Below are 16,026 nucleotides of genomic sequence, written 5' to 3'. Positions count from 1 at the left end.
GGTGTTCACAGCTAACTTCATTAATTAAACATACAAATCTATGGTTTTTTGCTTCACTGCAGTAAGACAGATACTTAAATATCTATTCAAGCAGAATGCATGAACATATCTATATTATTTATATATAGCAAACATTTTGTTCAGTAACTTTCATTTTCCAAGGACCATATGAGACACTTTATTATAAATATTTTATTCTGAAAAATGGGGTAAAAAGCTTTATTTACATAGGACACTTGATACTTTTCTGAAGGTTAATTCAGATGCCATCCAGTGACTTCCATGTGTTGGAACTCCACAGCTTACAGCCACCAACATTAAAATTGCGGTGATGTCCTTGCACCAAGTAAGAGCTCAAAGCTCTTACTGTTTCCAAACAGAAGTTTTCTGAAACAGTGGCTATTTCTAAAATGCCTCAAAAACATCAACTGGGGAAGAAATAGACTCTTCAACACCCAGTCTAACAGGTCATTAATTAACTTCATTTCACATCTTAATGAGATCAGTTTCTCCTCCTACAAAAGGATGCAGTTTCACGGCATTAAAATCTTACTGTTAGGAAAGAGGTGTCTGTATCTGCCAAAAGCAGAACTGCCGATTATCACCTTCACCCTGGCTGTGCCATCTTCAGGCATGACTTCTACTTCCTGAACTGTTGCTTCTTTATAGAGCCAACTGTAGAAGTAAAAGCATATTAGCATCTTAAAGTTATGACACACTGCATAAAATATGATCTTTGTTTTAGGTCAACATGTTGCAAGTAATTCAATGCTTTAAAAGATGAAGTGCTTCACTTTTCATTTGCTACTTGCTGTTTGGAAATAGGATACAGTGTTTTCATAAATCTTTCATATTTGTGTTTTTACCAGAAATCTGGCTCCAGGACCAGTTGTATGGTTTTTCAGGAAGTACGTTTTATTGTACTAACACACAGAACTCTTTCAGGACACTTTCAGAAGCAGACTCCAGGGTATCTAATGGAGCTACTTCTCAACAGGTCAGAAAACTTTAATATTTATCCCTGTAATTCTTAACACAGATTAAAATCAGTATGATATGATTCAGAAATTAAGACGTGCAAGACTAAGAGTTTCATATTTCTCCAAGTCCTTCTTACAATTCAAAATTATTTACCTTAGCTGAGGTCCCTGTAAGTTGACATTAACTGTCAGAATCTTCTTCCCTGTTACCGTCAAAATTTTTTTCTCTATTTCTTCTTTCAGCTCTTCTAAACCATGTCCATGTAGAGCAGAAATGGCTAAAGCATTTTCCTCAGTGGGTTTATACCTGAAAGGTAACAATTGCTCATGAAGATAAGGCTATGAAAATATTCCAAGCATGGACAATTTAACTGTGTTGCTTTATACTGGCACCTTCCTACAGAGGCTGCTTCTTGTATGACTCAAGTGATTCTTTTGTAATTAAAAGATAATTATTTTTAAGACCATAGTTACATGTGTAAAAGATTGAGAAACACTATTGAATGTATTCAGAAGTGGGGGAGCTCTTTTCTAGACTAAGAATTATAAAGCTTCCATAACATAAGAAATGTTTAAGTACACTTAGCATAGAATCATAGAATGGTTTGGGTTGGAAGCGACCTCAAAGATCATCTAGTTCCAACCCCCCTGCCATGGGCAGGGACACCCTCCACTAGATCACGTTGCCCAAAGCCCCATCCAGCCTGGCCTTGAACACTTGCAAGGAGGGGGCATCCACAACCTCTCTGGGCAACCTGTTCCAGTGCCTCACCACTCTAACAGTAAAGAATTTCTTTCTAACATCTCATCTAAATCGACCCTCCTTCAGTTTAAACCCATCACCCCTTGTCCTGTCACTACACTCCCTGATAAACAGTCCCTCACCATCTTTCCTGTAGGCCCCCTTCAGGTACTGGCAGGCTGCAATTAGATCTCCCCGGAGCCTTCTTTTCTCCAGGCTGAACAAACCCAACTCTCTCAGCCTGTCCTCACAGGAGAGGTGCTCCAGCCCTCTGATCAGCTTCGTGGCCCTCCTCTGCACTCGCTCCCACAGCTCCATGTCTCTCCTGTACTGGGGCCCCCAGAGCTGGATGCAGTACTCCAGGTGGGGTCTCACAAGAGCCGAGTAGAGGGGCAGGATCACCTCCCCTGACCTGCTGGTCACACCTCTTTTGATGCAGCCCAGGACACGGTTGGCTTTCTGGGCTGCAAGCGCACACTGCCGGCTCATGTTGAGCTTCCCATCAATCAATACCCCCAAGTCCTTCTCCTCAGGGCTGCTTTCCATCCATTCCCCACCCAGCCTATAGTCGTGCTTGGGATTGCGCTGACCCACGTACAGGACCTTGCACTTGGCCTTGTTGAACTTCATGCGGTTCGCACGGGCCCACTTCTCCAGCCTGTCAAGGTCCCTCTGGATGGCATCCCTTCCCTCCAGCCCGCTGACCACACCACACAGCTTGGTGTTGTCAGCAAACTTGCTGAGGGTGCACTCGATCCCACTATCTCTTGCTTACCTTTCTATCAAATCCACTTTGTTATGTACTTCTACCATTGAGTCCAATAAATGGCTGGGAAGATTAAGATTCTTCAGAACTGACAGAACGGTCGCTTTCTGGAGGATGGTTTCTGGATGAGTAATATCCCTCACATGAACTATCAGATCCTAGCAAGCATCAATATACAAGACAGTTACTTAATGAAACACACCAGTTACCAGGTTGTAGAGATTTTATACTATTTTTGCATTGCTAATTCATGCAAGATACTTTCCTATCCATTAGATAATACACTGGCAGGGTAACACTGTAAAATGAACTACTAAAACAGTATTAAACCAATACTGGGTTTTGCATCATGATGGAAGAAAATCTGTAGCAGCTTAGTCTTCCACTTCATAATGAGTACGAAGTGCCTCCAACAATCCTGAAACAAACCCTGTCAATCAAGCTAGTTACAGAATTCAGAATTCAAATAACTACTGATCCAAATTTTCAAAGTCAAGGCTATGTAACAATAAGGTTTCAAAAATACTGAAGAAAAAGAGTGAACTCTAAAAAGGTTTTAGAAGAGTAATGGCTGAAAAACTGTTTCAAAAATGAGGGGAAAAAACCCCACACAACTTGTAATTCTATTCTTACATTCAAAATGCAGAAGATTATCCTTATCCTTAGTTCCTGAGATACTACTACTGGTGCTTCACTTAGAAAGCTTTATACAAAAGTTATCAGTCTCAGGTACATACACGATCACGTTTGCCATGATAACAACCAAGCAACCAAATTCAGTATTTGCATTCAAAATGTTTTGTCATCTTTGCTCAAGATACTGCTTCAAACTTCTGAAAATTAGTGAGAAATAAATTTCTTGCCTTCCATTTAACACTGCACAATAAGAGACAAACAGGATAGCTGCAGCCAGCTTTTGAAGTCCTATTATTACATAGTAATGGCAAAGTCTAATCCTCAGAAGCATTCTGGCATCTAGCTACCACTGAATTTCATTACCTTTGATGATACAGGCTTTTTCTTTAAATGTCTGCGTGTATGCAGCTTTACACTTTGCTGTAACACAGGAAACTAACTTTAATGAGAAAATGATTGGAAAAGTACATTTGTGTTTATTACCTGCTGCCTGCATCACATCACAATCACCCACTTTTCGTGCTCTAGGAAACCTTAAGTTAAGACCAGATCATTCCAGAGGCTTTATTTCATTTTTTAACTCTCAAGAAAGTTAGCCTCAACTTATTTGGATGCACTGTTTAGGTTTTCATATATTTAATCAGCAAAATCTGATTTATCTGGTTTACATACCATGGAGAAGGACACATATACTCCAAATTAACCCTTTCTGAAATCTCTTCATATCTATATGTTCTGCATAATTTCAAGTGTCAGAAAATTGGCTTATGGTAAGGTACTTACCTCATTATCTTAGAAGACTACTACAGTCAGCCAGATACTTCACTAAGAACAGCATGCCAATTAACTTCCCCTTTTCTGAAGGGGTGAGGATTATCTAAAAGGAAATTAATTTGATTTCTCAATGTTAATAGTCAACTACTTACTGAGTAAGCCACTTCTTCTAACGTAGCTGAAAAGGACTCAACCAGATTATGTGGAAGATCAGTCAGAAACCCAATCGTGTCAACATAAATAACTGCCATATGCGAGGGCAGATAGCCAGCATGGGCTGTAATATCCAGAGTGGCAAAAAGCTGATCTCTGGGTTGTAGTCCTGCTTCCCCAGTCAAGGCTTTGATCAAGGTAGTTTTTCCTAATTAAAGAAAAGGACAAGATTTTAATGGCTTGTTTCAAGTCAAAATTTAATTTGCAAGGTTCAGGTCAGTTGTATGATTTAACATATCTTTTCGTATCTATTTCACTAATTTAAATCTAGCCTATGACTAGTTATCTATATGATATTAGGAAATCCAAACATAGTCTTAACTTTTATAACTTGGAATTGGATTTAAGCCCATGTCTGGAAGCTATGCTGCAAAATCACAAGATGATCAAAACGGAACTGACCTGCAAAATGACCTACCCATATCTCTTACCTGTAAGACTATCTGAAGAGTACTGCCATGACAGCATTAGGAAACATACACTTATGCACTCCTCAGTGCTTCTGTTGTCAAATAAAACAACTCAATATTTACTCGTTAAATCCAACACTAAACACAACCCTTAATAATATGTAGCTTGTTAGTTTTATGTTTTTATTGAGCATTTCTTCATGAACATAACACTAGAGATATTTATTTAACTCAATGAATATTTCACAGAATTTAGTCATTAAAGTGCTCAGTATATACCCTACTTAAAGTATTTCAATTATGTGTACAAAATTGTAATATATATATTGTTAAATCTTCAGTTTTAAAAGTATGGAAGTATGGCATTTAAGAAAAACATACAGTGTAATCCAAATCTTTAAGTATATAACTGATAACAAAATTAGTGCAAGGTAGGTTTGTTTTTATAAAGATGTTGAATAAGAACATGAAATGTTCTTAAGGTAATGTAACCTGAAAAAAGTGTCTAGTCCAAAGGCTATTTATGCCTTGTAATGAATTCACTTGTGTAAACTATTAAAAAAAAAAAAAAGAATAAACCCTTTAGCTTTATTTAGATTTTCTTATGAATACATTTCGGAACACTATACATCAATCAATGAAAAGCTACAGTGCCTCTTAAGCACATTTCTCAGATCAACTGCCAACTCTCCTGAATTTTCCTCCTATGCCTCAAGCCTTCCCAGTGATCTAAAACCTGTGTACTTTTCTCTACCCATTCTGATCAAGTAAGAAAGATTCATATAAAGGGACACTAGCAGTACACTCTTCAGCACTAACATATAAATTCTTGGCACAATAGTTGCTAGGCATTTCTCCAAAACACGTCTTCAAGACTGAAGAAAAAAAAAAAAATCTAACTACAAGAAGCATCATTTGCTTTCCTAACTATAATCTAATTGACATACATTCATGACACAATTTAAAAACTAATTAAAATACAAAGCCTATTCGCACAGAAATGAGATTCTAGCTAGAGTTTCTGATTAAAAATTAGACAATGTAAGCTCTTTTGTGTTACAATTTCACGAGTTTTTGCTTACCACAATTAGTATAGCCCATTACTGAGATAATCGGAAACTCGCGTTTTCTGCGCTGAGTTCTAAGTAAAGACCTTTTTCTTCTTAGTTTCTCCAGGGCATTCCTAATTTTAAGCTCTTTTTCTTTCAACATACGAGTCTGTGTCTCCATGAATGTTTCACCTGAGAAATACAAATGAATAATTGGCTGAATAGTCTACAAGAGAAACAGTAAACCAAGTGATGTCGTGCATTGGGAAATCAAGTGACTTAGCACTAGGGCATATGAAGTTATAAATAAGCAACTAAAACTATGTATTCTTGCCTAAGATAGAGTCAGAGTGATAAGTAATTATTAAAACATATGCTAATCACTCTAGAATAACCATGTACACTTACAATAAACTCCTGTGGCAGCAAATACTCTCTCCATGGCCATTTACTGAGCCAGTACAGACTGAAACTTTATTATTTAAGTTACTTTCCAATAAATTTTTGTATGTTCACTTAATTAGATGCCGAACACAAACAGTTTTTCCTCGCAGCCTCCTCCAAATAAAATAAGATGCAATTAAATTTGTTTAAAGGCTAAGGAGAAAAAAAAAATCCTCTAATTCATGAGAATATTTAGACTTTACCCGAGCCCATGATGTATCTTGATCCACCTCTCTGCTGATCTAGCTGAGACACCTCATTTTTCAGATTTGACCTGGTGGTGGAGTAACAGTTAATTAGAAGCAATTTTCTTTAATCAAGCTATCCTAAAATGCCCAACAAATATGAAGAAGTAGTGATATTCCAATAGTACAAAAAAACCCCACTAAATGAGAGAGCTCTAAATAAAACCTGCTCATGGCAAGAAGCCTGGCAAAAAAACCCCCAGGTTTTCCTGGCTCAACTGTGGTTTGAAAAATCATACAACTCTCTTAGCAAATTATAACGGCTATTCTGAAATTTCAGAGCTAAAGATGCCTCTGATACATCCATGCAACTCACACCAACTTCCATGTACAAATATTTCTATGCCATGTAACGTACAAATGTGGAAAAATCAGATACAAGTTAATACCTTTCATCTTCCTTGTTTATAGCTTTCCTTATTAAACCCATCAAAATTATGTACGGGATACATATATCCAATTCCTACACATTCTTGCAATCCATCTTCCACATTAGGAAGAACCGGGACCTTTTAATGAGAAATATATTTTTTACGATTATCTATTGAACACTTTCTGGTTTTGCCTGCCAGCACTGCAGAAGCTTAAAACAATGACAATAAAGCAAGTATTTCTATGCTCTAATCAATCATTCAGTATACTATGCAAGCACTGAAACTGTCATTTTTCTTTCAGGACAGTATTACCATTTTTGTTACTGTAAAGAAATAGTCACTAAAATATATAAACATCAGTATGTGATTTGCACAGCTCAAGGTACCTGAGAAGCGGAATTTCAGCCAACGCTATCTGAAGTTTTGCTTCTTTGGTCCGGGCATTACAACGAAAAATGTGAAGTACAACAGTGTATCTGTCAAAGACTTTCACGCCCCAGGCATCTTCTAGTTCTTTCTTTAGCCATGTAAGACAAAATAACTTACATGTTTTCTATCCCCCACAGTATCAGTTGATCTATTCCTACACAGCACTACAGCTACAGGTGGCTGATGGACACTTGAACTCAGAGGATCTCAGGATTCCATTTCAATGGATGGATAATGATTATGAACATGCAAAGGCAAAATTTGGTTGACCACGAAGAAAGGTGAAAAAGAGAGTTTAGAAGGTAGAATTTGATGGTCTAGGCCCATCAAATTCAGCAAGAATCCTTCCATTCCCTGTAAGGGATTCTGACAACAGCTCTTAAATTCTTGATTCTGACATATGCTGTGTAAGTGGTTAAGTCCTTGTAAAAAATAATTATGAAATGCTGGTATGGGAAAGTGTAGGGATAACATAAGAAAAGAAAAAAAGATTACCAAAATTAAAAAAAAAGGCAGGAAAATTATTTGATAACCAGCTTTTAATGAAATACTTAAAAAACCCCAACCACGCAAAAAACAAATTAAAAACTTGCTCTAATTCAGCAAAGATAAATTTTGCAGTAGTTCCTCTCTGCCATCTCTAAAATCCAGAATGCTTGTGGTTTAAAAATGTTCTCAAACACTTTCTTGAATCAACACTGTTAAATTGCTCTGAAGATCTAGATTTGTGAAAAGATTTTTTCTTTTTTAAGCAAATTTAGTACTAACTCATATTATAAATTAGGGAATAAAAACCAGAAAATTGAAACATTTTCAAGTTCTATTTCATCAATAAATTGAATTGTTTGAGATAACTATCTATTAAGAGATATTTACCATCTTTGTTCATTTTATAACCAGGGAAAGCATTCAAAACTACCAGCAAAGCATTAGTGTTTGCTTGCAGAGTTTGCATGTACTTTACACCCTGCATGATGCTGTACATGCAAAAAAACTAAAAAGTATTTATTTCAGTTTGCCTAAGCATTTCAGAGCGTCTATAGTTCATGCACCAGTTGTGTTACTGCCAGTGTTAAAACAAAAAAGAAAGTGAAGCATGCTCCTCCTTTCAATGTAATCTGCCCATTTAAAATATGGTTTCTTTTTAAGGGTTATGAATGAAGGTTTAAATATTTGAAACACTCAAATATAAACTTGCTCTGAATTTACACCTCATATTCAAAATACAATGCAGCATCCACAGAACTACAGGAAAATAAATACACTATCCATATAGGTGCAGAAACTTGTGCATATAGCTAATCCAAAATGTTGACATTCTTCATAACAAAAGCTGTGTTATCACCTCCGTTTTGTGAAAAAGACCTTGAGTAACTTTTCCAACATTTTAATTGGGGCCAGTGGCAAATGTGAGAGCAGAGTCTACCATAAATAGCTATTAGGCTGCTGGAAAATTTCATGCACGAGAGCTGGAAACACATATATCAACTGGACAAATGTAACAGGAATTAAGTTTCCTTTCAACAAAACTCAGTCCAGGTGGCATCATATTCTACCAGTGGCAAATTCAGAGTCATAACTGAACCTACTTCTCGTAACATCAATAGCTTCTGAACAATACCAATGTAAAGAATATGATTTGATATTATGTTGAATTACCTTTGTTAGTGAAGATATTCTTTCCACATTCAAGAAGACAGCTGTCACATGGGGCAATTTTTTAATCTTTTCTAAAAGATGGATAACCATTACAAAATACAGTGTTAAATGTCAGTTCTCTTTTTAAAACATACAGAATATAAAACCATTTTGCACTGAGCAGAATGCTCATAAAATATCAAATGGCATCATATTCTTTGTTCTCAGAACAGTTGTATGTGCACTAATTTAGTGCTATGTCAAGAACAGCCGCCAGTTTCGCTTATGTCAATCACGTAAATGTAGGGATTACGTTGCCTCACACATTTTCAGTGAGCATGGGTTATCTCTATTCTGTGTTGCTTTAGTAACCTTAAAAAAAATATTTGAAGTTTGTTTGCAAACCTGCATGATGGATAAACAAAATTCACTCTCTTCAGCCTTCATACTTATCCTTAAATAGTTCAGCTGTATAAGTCGTCCATTTAGAATAACACAGTCCTGAAAAATCTCAGTCCTTACCTGTCAAAACCTGAAAGTTTCCTTTGCCAAAAATAAACTTCTTGTCAGGATTTTTTGTCGGAATAATTATTTTCTCTAAAACCGTCCAGTTCTGAAGGGTATCTACAAGAGCAACGGCTTCAGCAATCTGTAATTCAGCTTTAGGAATACAAAAAAAAAAAAAAAAGATAAAAAAGACAAAAGATTATAATACACCATCATAACTTTGCTCAGATTTCCAATAACTACAGTACGTACATGAACAGGGAAAGACTAAGCTACGCTGAAATTCTACTACTCTAGCACAAGGAGGAAAACATCTTACCTCTAATCAGAGTAATTAATCTTCTAGTTGGATGCAATTGTACTACACAAAGCATCTTTCTGCCAGTACAAATTATTTCTGTGGTTGTTGATTTATAAGAATTTTTAATTTTATTGCCAGCAAAGAAACTACCAAGCTTTTTGCCTCCACAACTGAAATAACTAACTAGCTGTAAAATAAAATGTTATTTTAGATGAATGCAAAACCACGTGATTAATTCCTTGATGTTTTGCGGCAATATTTCAAGAATTACTAATATGGCATATCCTGCTGCTAACTACACTGCTACTTATTCATAAAGACCTACATTGATTTATGACTTGCTAAAACCAGCAGATTCTGTATTCTGGTTCATAACTTTTTTTTTTTTAACATCTACATACCAAAACACTGATTTTTTGAGGACTTCATGAAATCAAAAAGACTACATGGGTGTATCAGATCAGTAGATCCAGTTTTCATCTGCCAAATGGGAGTAAGATTCTCTTTTCATAACAGATTTATCAAGTTTCTCTAGATAGCAAAACATAATTGATATATTAAATAGGTTACCTTGGTCCAAAAAGTAATATATTTTAAAAGATAACCATGATCCTCTTTCTCTTCATATTGTTAGTGTTCCTTGTAAAATGCACAGATTTCCTGCTGTACCTGTAGTGTCTCAACAATCATTCCAAAGCATTTGTTCAGACTTCAGGCTCTTAATCTGGAGGGCCTAAATAAATGGAAAGGTATCACTGCTATTCTTCTGTATGTTTGGACAGAAAGGTGCCTTTGTATTTTACTTTTTTTTCAGTTGTAATATGGGAATGCATATGTAAATTCTGAAAAGGTTAAAAACTTCATTCTGCAAAGTGACATTTTGTTATTATTAGCAGCGCTAATAAAACAAAATTAGATTTAGGTTCACTGCATAATAAACTTGAATACAAAAAGTAGTATTTTATATGCGTTAATTTATATATGAAACTAACTTACAAAATGCCTAATCCTTTCTATTACAACTTTGTAATTAGGTACATGTTTGGAGAAACAACATCAAGCCAAGTTCGTCATGTATCTTAACCATGCATGATTAATGCTTATGTATTAGCTAGCTGCAAGGATTTCTGAAATTTAAGAACAGCAATGCTAATTAAAGTCCTTATAAAGGAATTACTGGAGACTGCATCCCTAAGTAACTGCATAAAAGTACTCCTTCAAGTCCGTGAGACTCTTTCACGTGTCTCTTACGGACGGGAGAGTGTTCCTCTCTTCAGCCAACTTCTGGGCGAGCGTAGGGCGGAAGGACTCCTGCCTACCTGGCCAGGGAGCACGCTGAGGGCTGCAGGCTGCCCACGTTTTGCTAACGAGGGGGAAACCCGACGGTTTCCTTAAGCAACCTGAACACTATGCACCGAGTTGTTTTGCTGTCCAAGACACAAAGTTCGCGACTTACAAGTCAAAGCACCGACCTGCGAGTGACCACTGATAGCACATCGTATTTTAAAACGTTATCAAAAGAAAACACCGACTTTTTATCTGTTCCGAGTTTATATTTCGCTAGTTGACCCAAACAACATTTCGCAGTTTTACCACTGTAACAACAGCTGTGCTTAAGACTACCGGCAGTAATTCCCTACGCGTATTCCTGCGGGCCGTACAGCTCTAGAACAGGGGGAAACTGAGAAGGGACGCGGGCACGGACAGACGGACAGCGGCGCCGCTGGATCCGCGGGGGGAGCCCCCCCCTCCCGCCCCGGCGCAGCCACGCACCCGTGGTGAGCGGCGACTTCTTCGGGCCCCACTTGACAGCCGGGTGCACCACGGCCACTCGCTGCGCGCCGGGCTCCACGACCAGCGGAGAGGGGCCGAGCAGCTCCTCCAGCTCCGCCTCATCTTCCTCTTCCTCCTCATCCTCTTCTTCATCATCCCCGCCAGCGCCCGCCATCTCCTTCCACCGACCTCCCCCGCCCGCCCGCGGTGGCTCTCGCCTGCCCGGAGGCCGCTGGGGAGCCCAGAGGCGAGCGGCAGCGCTGACAGGGCGGGCAGGCCACGGCCCGTAGCGGCAGCCGGCCGCGCCGAAAGCCGCCGCCACCCGCCGGCAGCGCAACAGGAGCGACTGCGAGAAGCGGCCAGGCCCCATCGAGCGGCCGTTAGCAGCGCCTCACGCCTCGCCACCCCCTCCTCCGGGCAAGGCGGCGGGGAGGGACCGTTACACAGCGCGTCCTTCCGCCCTTGCCTCGGCCGCTACGGAAGGCCCACGGCACCGGCGCACCGTGAGCCTGCACCGCCCGCCCCGCCCACCTGCAGTGGTAGTGGACCACGTGATAGCGATACCCGCCTCTGATAGGCCGGGTGGCGCCCAGGGACGGCCGTGATTGACGCTGGGCCGGAGCCGGGGCCCGGGTCGCTGCAGCGAGGGAGGGGGGAGCTAGGGGGCGGTCCTGGCGCGCGCTCGGGCCTGGGGAGCGCGTCCCCGCGGCAGGTGAGTGACGTCCCCCGCGCATCGCGCGCCCCGTGTCGCGCTTTCTTCCTCCCGCCGCCGCCTGGGCCGCGTCCGCGTCCCGCTCCGCCTCGCCGCCTCCCCCTGGCGCGCCCGCCTCTAGCCCGCAGCTGTACGGTGTGCGTGTTTGTACGGGTGGGTGAGGGTCCTCCGCGGCCCGGGCCGGCCTGCCGCCTGATACATCCCTTCGGGGCGGTGGCGAAGCCCCTGAGGCGGTTCTCCTGCGCGGGGCGCGGTGCCGCCGCCGCTGCGGGGGTCTGCCCGAGGCGCAGGAGAGTAGAGGTAAGCGGGCCGTGCGGCCCCGGGCGGCGGCGGCTCTGTGCGGGCTGCCTCGTCAGGGCTCCGCCGGGCGCAGCCGTCCCGCTCCGAGCTCTCCACTCCGAGTTGCGTTCCCTTCTGCCACTGGGTTTTGCGGGGCGCTTTCTGACTTGGGTTTTAAGGGAGTTGCCTGGAATTTAACTCTTTTTGTTTTCTTTTCTTGACAGTTTTTTGGCTGCTGTTTCGCCCGTAAGAGCCAAAGCTTTGTTGAGTTTTTTTAACGCTACCGATCTTGGTGAAGTTTTCCTCAAAACCGGCGCTGATCGTGTTAGCTTGCTGTCTGTGCCGCTGAAATGATGTAGCGGAGATGATAGCCGAGCCCAACGCAGCCAGCAACCTTCCCAGCCAAAAGTAAGACCTGGCGCAGGTTGTCTGTACAATTTGTTGGTAAATTAGGGCGCTGTCTCTTAAATTTGTGTCCTGTGGATAGTGGGGCAGTCTACACTTTGTCACTTTAGGTGAGAGGGAAGAAAAAAGAGATTTGCTATGCACTGTGTCTTGTTACTAATATCTCCATTTTATTCCCTTTTATGTATTGTTTAGCATCTTCTTAGTGTAGTGTTTTATACGGATTGACAGGGACCTCGGCCTTACAAGCTTCTCAGTGCCTTATTCACTACAGTTCAAATGAACCTGCTTTGAAAAAAAAAAAAAAAAGGGCAGATTAACAGTGAACTCCTGTTCACTTCAGTGGTGAATTTGGGGATGCTGAAGGGGAAGAGCGCTAGTAATCTGTAGACTCTCTACAGTTGGCAATGAGTGGGACATTGCTTCTCTGTAGCTGTTTTTATCAGGGATATGTCAAGTCTTCTCCCTTTCATAATGTATTTTTCCAGTCATCAGTTGAGATAACCTATAAACCAAATGTATTAATCTCATTGTTTACAGAATGGTATTTGGAAGTAGAAAGAGCAAATATAAATAAATAAATGGTAAAGTTAAAACATTTTGTCTAGTTTCAAAGAGTGAAGCTTCTTAGCTGCTCCAGTGTTGCATGCTTTTACTCATTGCAGTCCGACCTTTGCTGATCCTGTCACCTTCTGAGCAAGTCTACTCCAGGTCTGTTGCTTCATTAAACTCTAATGAAAGCTGAGATGTATTGCTCATAGTCCATGATGACAATTAATATTGCTTCCCATATGTCCTTTCCAGTATGTTTCATCGGAAGCCAACCTCTTAGTTTCAGAAGTGCCAGGAGGTCACCTGGTAATTGTTTAGCTGAGCTTCTTATGTTGCTTCTAAAAGATGAAGCAGTTGTATTGAAATTTATAATTTTAAAAATCTACAGTTAGGAGTTTTCCAGTAACAGATTAATTGTTCTTTTTTACACAGCTAAAGGAATGTAATCTCTTTTAAAGACGTAGCTTTCTTTTTAAGTGTGAGTCACTAAATCTGCTCCAAATGTTTATTAAGATGAGAAAACTGAACTCAGAAATTCTCACAATAATATTGTGTTTGCGTACTGGGTGAAGGGCTTTGCTTCTGTCCTACTTCAACTATATTTATCTCATCAGTAATACTTCAAGTACTAGTGAAAGGACTATGTTATGTCAGGAATATGAGGTAACAATGAGACTGTGAGTCATATGTAACAGGGTATAAGGGTGAAAATTGGGATGAAGTAAGAATGGAATTCTGCCTATGCTTTCTTACTGATTGCTAATGGAAACAAAGTAAATGGCTGAGAACTATTTCTTACCAGTATATGAGGCAGTGAATTTAGGTATGCAAAAATGCTTAGTATGGTGTAGAGTAACAGAGGGGAGTAAAAAAAAAAAAAGACTAGTTCAAAATTTGTCAAACCTAGTGCTGCACTCAAGTAGTTGAAAAGATATTAAACGGAGTTATGTATAAGGCTTGCTGCAGAAGTGATCGCATCATCCTCAACTAGATACAGTGGTTCCTGTTTTGCTCAAGAAGATAAGAGAGTGACTTAATTCTTTTTACAGTTTCTTCAACAGAAATTTAGTTGTGCAAATAAAAACTCACATTAAAATACCCCATTTAATTTCTAAGTGGTTTCATGGGGTTCAGTTTCTAGACTTTAGTCTAGTTCCTGCAAATGTTTAAGTACCTGCCTTATGAATAGCCTTACTGGAAACATCAGTATTAAAAGGAAAAAAAAAAAAAAAAAGAAGAGAAAGGGGAAAGATGAGTATTGATAGTATCTCAATTTAAAAAAATCACTGCTTTTGTGTAGGTTGTTTGTAGCATGGTGCTTCCTGTGGCATTGCTATGTGCTGTGGTGCACTAATAACCAAAGCAGTTCAGAAAATAAATGGCTTTTTAGTATTAGTATTTAGTGTTTAGTTACATTTGTTGAGTGTTTAACACAGATGTTTAATATATGTGCAACAGTTACTCCAACTGGGTTTCATCACAGAGATGTTGTTTTGCTTGGCTTTGTAAGCCCAACATGAGGAAGCTGTAGATCAATGGTCTTTTCATTCTTGCAGGTTTTGCTGAGCTTTGGTAAGGGTGCCGTTCCATATACCAGGCATTCACTTACTTTGTTTACCCCTTTTGCTACAGGTACCTTTTGCCTGGTGTTAGCAGCACAGGGCCAGTAGACGCCATCTGTAGTACCATCCTTCAGGATGTTCTTGGGAAAGAGACGCATGAGTTAATAAATCTTCAAAGAAGTGTATTCTAGACAGAGATATTAAAAGCAGTACGTGATCAGACAAGTACTTGACTGAGTGGTCCTGCAGCAGTTCTGATATTTTTTGTTATTTAAATGTTTTAATTTAACTTGGACTCAATTACAGTTGCTGTAATCAAATGAATTACATTTACTTTCATTATGGGATGGAATGAGTTGCTAATAGTACATGCAAACAATTCAGGAAAATTGTTTGAGAGTGTATTGAGAGTTATGTTGAGGTGTAAGGCAGAAACAGGTAACACATATTGCGATGATGTTGGCTGGCATCTCCGTTGAAGTTCTAGTGAAACAATGCAAGTAAGAACATGTCAGTCCAGCCCGATAATGTTGTGTTCTGCTTTGAAAACAAGAGTGAAAGGATTTAATCACATAGGAGAAGCAACTCCTTGACAAACATGTTTGGATTCTTTTTGTTTATTTGTGGTCTGTAGAAGAATCTGGGAAGAGCTAACTAGCCTCAGAAAAGCAGTACATATTGCTATCTCTTGCTGCTTGTTCTTTTTCAACTAGGAAGTCTCTGGTGGTGCTTGAAATACTTAATTTTTGTGGCTCACAATTACAAATGAAAGAAAACATTTGAAAAGTTTTGCAAACTATTACCATAGCATGCTGACTCAGTTGTGAACTATAGTTCATCTCTCTCTTTTCTGTAACGTGCTGAAGTCCAGAAAACTGATGTAAGGATTGGTTCATCCTGAATTATTTTCTTGGCTTCGATCTGTCAAACACTGTGGCACATTTTGCGCTTTTCTATGACAAGACGTTCATTGAATTTAACTTTCATGGGACTTTTCTCTGGAGGGGAGTTAAGCATTTGCATAATTGTATTTAGAAATTTGATATATTTTTATAGAACTTTATATAGAGTTTTTGTAGGAGTCTTTGGAAACCTAATCCTACATCGGTTATGGTGAAATGTCCCAATAGATTCAAAAAGTAAATAGAGATGCATTTAAATAAAACCTTCTATCTGTTCTCACTAATGAAATAACATCAGGACCTTGGTCCTGCAGTTGATGCTGTTCAGCCTCA

General features: G+C 39.7%; 2 protein-coding genes across 6 annotated transcripts in view; one reads left to right on the top strand and one right to left on the bottom strand.

The window, feature by feature from the left end:
• Positions 1–177: 177 nt before the first annotated feature.
• On the bottom strand, positions 178–11,801 carry GTPBP6 (GTP binding protein 6 (putative)). The gene is made up of 10 exons (XM_075737059.1): positions 11,282–11,801; positions 9,223–9,360; positions 8,722–8,792; positions 7,020–7,150; positions 6,218–6,288; positions 5,604–5,762; positions 4,051–4,259; positions 2,498–2,646; positions 1,135–1,287; positions 178–675 (listed from the first exon to the last, which is right to left on the bottom strand). The coding sequence occupies exons 1-10, from the start codon at positions 11,649–11,651 to the stop codon at positions 534–536; spliced, it is 1,593 nt and encodes a 530-aa protein (XP_075593174.1). The 5' UTR covers positions 11,652–11,801; the 3' UTR covers positions 178–533.
• Positions 11,802–11,809: 8 nt separating this feature from the next.
• The window catches only part of LOC104643131 (cohesin subunit SA-2), a 68,923-nt gene continuing 64,706 nt past the window's right edge, over positions 11,810–16,026 (top strand). For 3 of the 5 annotated variants that reach the window (XM_075737012.1, XM_075736987.1, XM_075737022.1), the window contains exons 1-2: positions 11,810–11,993; positions 12,497–12,680. In XM_075737012.1, coding sequence (XP_075593127.1) covers positions 12,637–12,680 — 44 coding nt within the window. In that variant the 5' untranslated portion in view covers positions 11,810–11,993; positions 12,497–12,636. Of the gene's footprint in view, positions 11,994–12,028; positions 12,294–12,496; positions 12,681–16,026 lie in introns of those variants that run through there. The other 2 variants (XM_075736997.1, XM_075737006.1) reach the window with 2 other exon arrangements.

The sequence above is a fragment of the Balearica regulorum genome, chromosome 1 (genome assembly GCF_011004875.1).
Source record: "Balearica regulorum gibbericeps isolate bBalReg1 chromosome 1, bBalReg1.pri, whole genome shotgun sequence".
In the NCBI taxonomy this organism is placed as follows: Eukaryota; Metazoa; Chordata; class Aves; order Gruiformes; family Gruidae; genus Balearica; species Balearica regulorum.
Note: the sequence above shows the minus strand (reverse complement) of the source record. Positions and strands in the feature narration are given on the sequence as shown.